Source organism: Sinocyclocheilus grahami, unplaced genomic scaffold, assembly GCF_001515645.1.
Source record: "Sinocyclocheilus grahami isolate Dianchi unplaced genomic scaffold, SAMN03320097.WGS_v1.1 scaffold9215.1, whole genome shotgun sequence".
Classification (NCBI taxonomy): Eukaryota; Metazoa; Chordata; class Actinopteri; order Cypriniformes; family Cyprinidae; genus Sinocyclocheilus; species Sinocyclocheilus grahami.
The window spans coordinates 392-8,786 of NW_015512464.1; the positions used below are offsets into that span (position 1 = coordinate 392).

At 42.0% G+C, this 8,395-nt stretch overlaps 1 protein-coding gene across 1 annotated transcript; it reads left to right on the forward strand.

Moving 5' to 3' along the window:
- Nucleotides 1–1,468: 1,468 nt before the first annotated feature.
- LOC107578173 (coiled-coil domain-containing protein 33-like) lies at nucleotides 1,469–7,899 on the forward strand (the record flags this gene model as incomplete). Its single annotated transcript, XM_016264153.1, has 8 exons — nucleotides 1,469–1,658; nucleotides 4,786–4,874; nucleotides 5,252–5,383; nucleotides 6,250–6,343; nucleotides 6,599–6,723; nucleotides 6,807–6,896; nucleotides 7,239–7,355; nucleotides 7,837–7,899. Coding segments are annotated over 8 exons (900 nt in total), but the record flags the coding sequence as incomplete, so codon positions are not given.
- Nucleotides 7,900–8,395: the final 496 nt, after the last annotated feature.

Genomic DNA, 8,395 nt, shown 5'->3' on the forward strand with positions numbered 1-8,395 from the left:
GGATTTCATCGTAATCCCTGTATATATCCTCTGTGTACCCAGTTCTCACTCGGGTTTCAGTATCTGCCAGAAACTACAGCCCGAGGATTGATTACTTTGTACTAGCTCTACAGCGAAGCCTTTTCAGACTGACTGATTGTATGACAGCGGCTGTTTCAACCCAACCACGCTTTAAAAGTAACAGTTTATTTGTCTTGGCTTTTAAAATGATTAAATGGTTTGAGCAAAGCATTTAAATTCATGTTAATTAGATAGTCGAGTTCAGACACACAGACTGATGTTAAGGCTGTTTTGGCGCGGTGAAGCCCTCAGCATCCCGACTGATCACAACACATGTGACTTTGATTCTACCTTGTGGCAGCAAACTGCAACTGTCACTCTCTGCATAGACCTTAACCCTTACCATAACCTAACCTGACTAAGGTCTATTAATGGTCAAACAAATACAGGATGGATATTTAAACTTGTTGATGCCAATGACCCTTAAATATGATGATCTCCTTGTGTTCCTACACCCTTACCAAGATATAAAAGCAGCTATATTTCATGTGTACAAATCTATTTATACTCCCCCTGCTGGAGAGAGACACAAGTGGCGCTAGGGGTCTGCTAAAAAAAAAGAAAACCTGCTAAACCCAGCCTAAACTGGTTGGCTGGTTTTAGCTTCCAGACTAGTCATAGCTGGTTTAGCTTGTTGGTTTAGAGGGGTTTTGGCCACTTCTTTAGCTGGGAGACCAGCTTAAACCATCATATTCTTGTGCGAGAAAGATATTACATGTACATTACAGAATTAAATAAATGTTTCCAAAATGAAATAACTGGCTTTTAAATTGACATTGTACTAAATTGTTAATATATTAAGGAAAATGTGTCCTTTTTATTAAATTTATTTATTAAAAGAATACAGTTATTCTTATTATAATTATTAAATTATTAAAAATGTTAAAAAACCTTTGAGAGCCTTATACACACACACACACACACACATATATATATAGATATATACATATATGTATACATATGTGTGTGTGTGTGTGTGTGTGTATACTATATATATAATTATTATTATTATTCTTTTTTTTTGCAGACCCTTAGCACCACTTGTGGCCCTTCATTAATGAATCTTGACTATAAATGCTTTCAAACATTGTCAGTATGAATTAATAATGGATGATGATTACAAAATCTATTGTTCTAATCTTTATAAAAATCAATGTTAGGATAAACACCAAATTACAAGATAGTACAATGGTATTCTTTTATCCATCTTGGAGTACAAAACTGAAAAAAAAAAAAAAAACTGTGGTGTATACCAAAGTACCATGCTACCTCCATCTGATACCATCATATTTTCTAGGGCTAGGTTTGTATATAGCCTACTTATAGGAAACTCCTAAATGGAAAGTAATTGAAATCCATATTTGCAGGTCATATTGTATGTACAAATCCATTTTTATTTCTCCTGCAGGAGCTGGAAAACTACCGTGCGGCGATGCATAAGATGGCAGATGACATCCTGGCGCTGCGCTCTCAGGTGAGCGCGCTGGAGTCTGAGAACAGTCAGCTGCGGCGGGATCTGTCTCTGCATCAGGACCTCACCCTGCTGGACGACACCGACACTGACGTCATGACCAAGAGCGAGATTGCTGACCGGATCGGTATAATTCCTCCCACTTCCCACATCTCATTTAAGCATATAAAGATTAGTCAAGGCATTGTTCTAATGCGTATACAGGTAATGCTGCCATTTCTTCAGCCCGTTTAGTAAACTTTTACCACCACCAATATTAACTAGCTGGCATTTTTTTCTCCCAGATTTCTATCGTAATATTATCATTCTGACATAATTTATTAGATTTTTACATTTTCAAAACTTGCCGCTACAATGCTAAAAAACCTACTCTGAATATGAATATGTACTCAATGAGTACTCCTGAGTACTCAATACTTAATGGTAAGTATTAGCAAAAGTATTACCTGCTGAAAAAAAACAGCCTATGCTGGTTGGCTGGTTTTAGCTTGTCATCCAGCCTGGTCTAGGCTGGTCAGCAGGCTGGTTTTAGCTGGTCATCCAGCATGGTCTAGGCTGGTCTAGGCTGGTCAGCAGGCTGGTTTTAGCTGGTCATCCAGCATGGTCTAGGCTGGTCTAGGCTGGTCAGCAGGCTGGTTTTAGCTGGTCATCCAGCATGGTCTAGGCTGGTCTAGGCTGGTCAGCAGGCTGGTTTTAGCTGGTCATCCAGCATGGTCTAGGCTGGTCTAGGCTGGTCAGCAGGCTGGTTTTAGCTGGTCATCCAGCATGGTCTAGGCTGGTCTAGGCTGGTCAGCAGGCTGGTTTTAGCTGGTCATCCAGCATGGTCTAGGCTGGTCTAGGCTGGTCAGCAGGCTGGTTTTAGCTGGTCATCCAGCATGGTCTAGGCTGGTCTAGGCTGGTCAGCAGGCTGGTTTTAGCTGGTCATCCAGCATGGTCTAGGCTGGTCTAGGCTGGTCAGCAGGCTGGTTTTAGCTGGTCATCCAGCATGGTCTAGGCTGGTCTAGGCTGGTCAGCAGGCTGGTTTTAGCTGGTCATCCAGCATGGTCTAGGCTGGTCTAGGCTGGTCAGCAGGCTGGTTTTAGCTGGTCATCCAGCATGGTCTAGGCTGGTCTAGGCTGGTCAGCAGGCTGGTTTTAGCTGGTCATCCAGCATGGTCTAGGCTGGTCTAGGCTGGTCAGCAGGCTGGTTTTAGCTGGTCATCCAGCATGGTCTAGGCTGGTCTAGGCTGGTCAGCAGGCTGGTTTTAGCTGGTCATCCAGCATGGTCTAGGCTGGTCTAGGCTGGTCAGCAGGCTGGTTTTAGCTGGTCATCCAGCATGGTCTAGGCTGGTCTAGGCTGGTCAGCAGGCTGGTTTTAGCTGGTCATCCAGCATGGTCTAGGCTGGTCAGCAAGCTGGTTTTAGCTGGTCATCCAGCATGGTCTAGGCTGGTCTAGGCTGGTCAGCAGGCTGGTTTTAGCTGGTCATCCAGCATGGTCTAGGCTGGTCAGCAAGCTGGTTTTAGCTGGTCATCCAGCATGGTCTAGGCTGGTCTAGGCTGGTCAGCAGGCTGGTTTTAGCTGGTCATCCAGCATGGTCTAGGCTGGTCAGCAAGCTGGTTTTAGCTGGTCATCCAGCATGGTCTAGGCTGGTCTAGGCTGGTCAGCAGGCTGGTTTTAGCTGGTCATCCAGCATGGTCTAGGCTGGTCAGCAAGCTGGTTTTAGCTGGTCATCCAGCATGGTCTAGGCTGGTCTAGGCTGGTCAGCAGGCTGGTTTTAGCTGGTCATCCAGCATGGTCTAGGCTGGTCAGCAAGCTGGTTTTAGCTGGTCATCCAGCATGGTCTAGGCTGGTCTAGGCTGGTCAGCAGGCTGGTTTTAGCTGGTCATCCAGCATGGTCTAGGCTGGTCAGCAAGCTGGTTTTAGCTGGTCATCCAGCATGGTCTAGGCTGGTCTAGGCTGGTCAGCAGGCTGGTTTTAGCTGGTCATCCAGCATGGTCTAGGCTGGTCAGCAAGCTGGTTTTAGCTGGTCATCCAGCATGGTCTAGGCTGGTCTAGGCTGGTCAGCAGGCTGGTTTTAGCTGGTCATCCAGCATGGTCTAGGCTGGTCAGCAAGCTGGTTTTAGCTGGTCATCCAGCATGGTCTAGGCTGGTCTAGGCTGGTCAGCAGGCTGGTTTTAGCTGGTCATCCAGCATGGTCTAGGCTGGTCAGCAAGCTGGTTTTAGCTGGTCATCCAGCATGGTCTAGGCTGGTCTAGGCTGGTCAGCAGGCTGGTTTTAGCTGGTCATCCAGCATGGTCTAGGCTGGTCAGCAAGCTGGTTTTAGCTGGTCATCCAGCATGGTCTAGGCTGGTCTAGGCTGGTCAGCAGGCTGGTTTTAGCTGGTCATCCAGCATGGTCTAGGCTGGTCAGCAAGCTGGTTTTAGCTGGTCATCCAGCATGGTCTAGGCTGGTCTAGGCTGGTCAGCAGGCTGGTTTTAGCTGGTCATCCAGCATGGTCTAGGCTGGTCAGCAAGCTGGTTTTAGCTGGTCATCCAGCATGGTCTAGGCTGGTCTAGGCTGGTCAGCAGGCTGGTTTTAGCTGGTCATCCAGCATGGTCTAGGCTGGTCAGCAAGCTGGTTTTAGCTGGTCATCCAGCATGGTCTAGGCTGGTCTAGGCTGGTCAGCAGGCTGGTTTTAGCTGGTCATCCAGCATGGTCTAGGCTGGTCAGCAAGCTGGTTTTAGCTGGTCATCCAGCATGGTCTAGGCTGGTCTAGGCTGGTCAGCAGGCTGGTTTTAGCTGGTCATCCAGCATGGTCTAGGCTGGTCAGCAAGCTGGTTTTAGCTGGTCATCCAGCATGGTCTAGGCTGGTCTAGGCTGGTCAGCAGGCTGGTTTTAGCTGGTCATCCAGCATGGTCTAGGCTGGTCAGCAAGCTGGTTTTAGCTGGTCATCCAGCATGGTCTAGGCTGGTCTAGGCTGGTCAGCAGGCTGGTTTTAGCTGGTCATCCAGCATGGTCTAGGCTGGTCAGCAAGCTGGTTTTAGCTGGTCATCCAGCATGGTCTAGGCTGGTCTAGGCTGGTCAGCAGGCTGGTTTTAGCTGGTCATCCAGCATGGTCTAGGCTGGTCAGCAAGCTGGTTTTAGCTGATATTTTTTATATATATATATATATATGAACCAGCAAACAATAAAAACAGTATATATATAGTAAATTTATTTTTTATTTTATAATAAATGTGTTTTTATTGTTTGCTGGTTCAAAGCACTCATTAATTTTCTATGGCACTTTTTTACAGCTTCTCTGAAGTTCAAGCTGTCCAGTGAAAGCAGCAAAGCAGCCGCCCAGAAGGACAGAATCCAACAGCTTCAAAACGAGCTCATCAGGGTGGGTCAATCCAGGCCGCTTTCCCTCAGATCATTAAAAGTTTTTAATAACAGCAGCAGCAGTGCTCAGAGACCATGTGTTTCCTTTTTGAAGCTCAAGGGGTCCATTGACTGGCATGCATTTGTGATGTTTGCTGGCAGTAAGGAAATGCTGTATCAAATGCTTTAATGGTTTCCTCCCAAGATCATTGATTGGATCAGATCATTGAATTTGTCTCCAGACCGCATGGCATATTGCTTGGTGCATTTGATACAAAGCTGAAAAATGCACAAGGCAAGCATGAGTCTCAATAGACCCCTGGCAATTGAGTTGCACCCACTGCATGAACTCGTTAGGCCTGTTTGTAGAGTTTTAGCTCTTTACTTGAATTATTGCAGAAGAACGATATTGAGAAAGAGTTTGTCCAGCTGCAAAGAGCACATCAACAGCAGCAGGCTGTGCTAAAGAAATATCAGATCCGGAGTGGTAAAATATCTGCACTGGAGGATACAGTTCGCCAACAGGAAAAGGTATTTAGCTGTTCTGTACAACATGTTGTTGTTGTTTATTTTTATTTGGACTACTAAACAATCAAGCCATGAATACACTTCTCTTTGTTTGAGCGTCCCGGTTAGAGGAACCAATTTCATGAGTTTGGGAAAAAAGAATAATTCACCACCAAAAATAATATTCTGTCATTCCAATGTAATTCCATTATTTTTGGATTATTTATATTTATACATTTTTGAATTCCCCTTTATATATTCAGTTTTAATTTTAGTTTTGGTCATTTTGTTATGTGCTTTTCAGTTTTTAATATTTCTGTATTTCAGTTTTTGTAATTTTAGAACTTAGTTAGAACTTTAGTTAGTTGCCAAGGAAACATTTCATATATATTTATATATATATTTTTTTATTTTTATTATTTTTTTTATTATATTTATTTTAATAGTTTTAGTTTAGAACACTGCATTCCAAAACCTTTAAAAAAACATGTATGCTTTATGAAATATAAAGAAGATATTTTGAAGAATGTCTCAGCTGCTTTTCTTCATATAATGAAAGTCAATGGGGTCCAAAATATTCTAACTCTTAAAAACCAAACAGGTAGCATGAAATTAATCCATGCAACTCAAGTGGTTTGATCCATGTCCTCTGAAGCTATATGACAGCTTTCAGTAAAAAAAATAATAATACATATAAAAAAATAATACATTTAATAAAATGAATTATTTTTCACTAAATACATTTACTTCTGCTTTGATCACTTATGTTCATGAAAAAAATCTTGCATGTGCTTGATTACTTAAAGGAATGGTTGTTTGAACTATTCCTTTACATATCTAGCAAGTATCTAATATATAATGTGTTGTATTTGTTTTAATTTACTGAGCAGGTCATTGAGAAGATGGAGAAAATATTGGATGCAAAACTGACGGAAAGAAATAAAGAGAATTCAGAAAAGAAAAAATTAGCCGTGAAACATAAAGGTGTGTGTCTTCACACCTACTTTTGGTGAAACCATATGAACTCAATTTCAGCTTTAATTAATTAGTCAGAGTCATGACTTAGTGGTTGTGGTGCTCATCCTGGAAATTTGGGTTTGATTCTGGCCTGCAACATGCCCTAATTACATTTCTACTCTCTCTTTCCGTAATTTCTTGTCCTCTTTCTACTATATTTATTAATACAAATTGTCAAAAGCACAACAAATGACTATGTAAACGTGCCGTGTATGTATATAGATGCAGAGGAGCTCAAGAGGAGAGAGATCGAGCCTGTGCTGGCGGCAGAAAACTCTCGACTCAGAGAAGAGCTGCAAAGACTGCGTAATCTCCCACCACCTGTTATCATTCAGCAGCCTGTGCAGGTAAACCTGAGACCACCACTAGTTACACCTCAAATATGCTGCATGAACAACACTCTTTATTTTATTACTGCTTCTGATGTCAGACCCATCAGCCTTTCTCAGACAGTGAGAAGCTGGAGTTATTGACACAGCTGGCGAGAGCCGAGGGTCGAATCCAGACACTGGAACAACAGGTTTGAACTTTAATGCTTTCAGAAGACATTTCACTTCATTATGGGTCAGGGCTGTGGTGCAGTGGTTGATGGAAGCACTCTTGACACGTTGAGCTGTGGTGCTCATGTCGGTGATCAACGTTCAATTCTGACCAGTGATTTTTCCTATTTGTACTTTCTTTTCCCAATAATTCCCATACATCACTTCATTTTTTTAAAAAGAGGTAAAAAATTACACTAGCACCCTTTTAAAACAAATTCAAGTAAAGTTATCATAGTGTTCCAGTGCAGCTCCACAGAATGTCTGTATAAGACACTCCAGTCAGCACAATGAATTATAATAAATCATGTTTTTGTGTACAGCTGAAAGAAAACTCCAGACAGTGGGGGAAAGAGAAACAAGAGATGTTGACCAGACTCAGTGAATATGAACATGGGTTTGCTCGAACATCAACCATGATTCTTCATGATCTACCTGTGGTGAGTATGATTGCTGTGTGCATTTGAAAGTTTAATTATTATTATTATTGATTGTTTGACCAAGGAATATACATGGCACAAGTCGATTGGCCTGATTGTCTGATTCTGCATCCAATGATCGTCCTTTCTTAACATTGAATTTTCATGTTGTTCATTGTAAGCTCATCCTGTAACACTAGCAGTGTTCCTCTGAAACCCTCCACCTCCCTAGCACCACCTGTATAGATCTGCTACTGGATTTATGTATGTCTATACACAGCAGTAAATCTTACTTGCTCACAGCAACATGTCTATGTATCTACCAGCTGTAACAAGTCTATACGTGCATGTGTAGCAGATCTAGTCAGCCAAGGATGAATAAATTAACATTATCACGTCCATTAACATGCTACAGCTGTTCCAAGAGTTGTCATGATTGAAATATGCTATGCTAATGTCTATTAATTTATTCAAGAAGTCATCCTTTTTTATTTCCTAATAGAAAAGTCTGACTGATTCTGTATTGGGACGTACTCGACACAGGCAACTGGAACCTCTTAAGTGACCACATCCCATCAGTGTTAGTAAATTACATTTATAGTAATGTCATTTTTATTTTATTAATTCAAAACATTGCAGAATATTTTTGTAAGTCATTTTTATATTATATATATATATTACGGGTGGGGTAAAACATCGATTTACCTTTGAAAAATAAATCATTACCCTTGATTTCTGCAGGCAATTCACTTCTTTCTCTGTGATATTAAACGACGGAAATGTGACTCTTCCAAAAGAGCACTTGCGAACTATCGAGAGAAGAAAACCAACTCAATTGTTCTGGAGAACGATCAGTTATTTAGCCATCGCTCTTCTTTTGGCAAGCGACGTTCATCAAAATCCAGGACCTAATTTTAATAAAGACGATGCATGGCCTTTTTGGAGTTAACAGACTACAAGGTACTTTCAAACTGCGTGCACACAACGAGACAAAGGATTTTCATCTGTTTAAAACAGCAAATCATGAGAAACTTTTATGGGATTCGCGTTCAAAGCCCAAA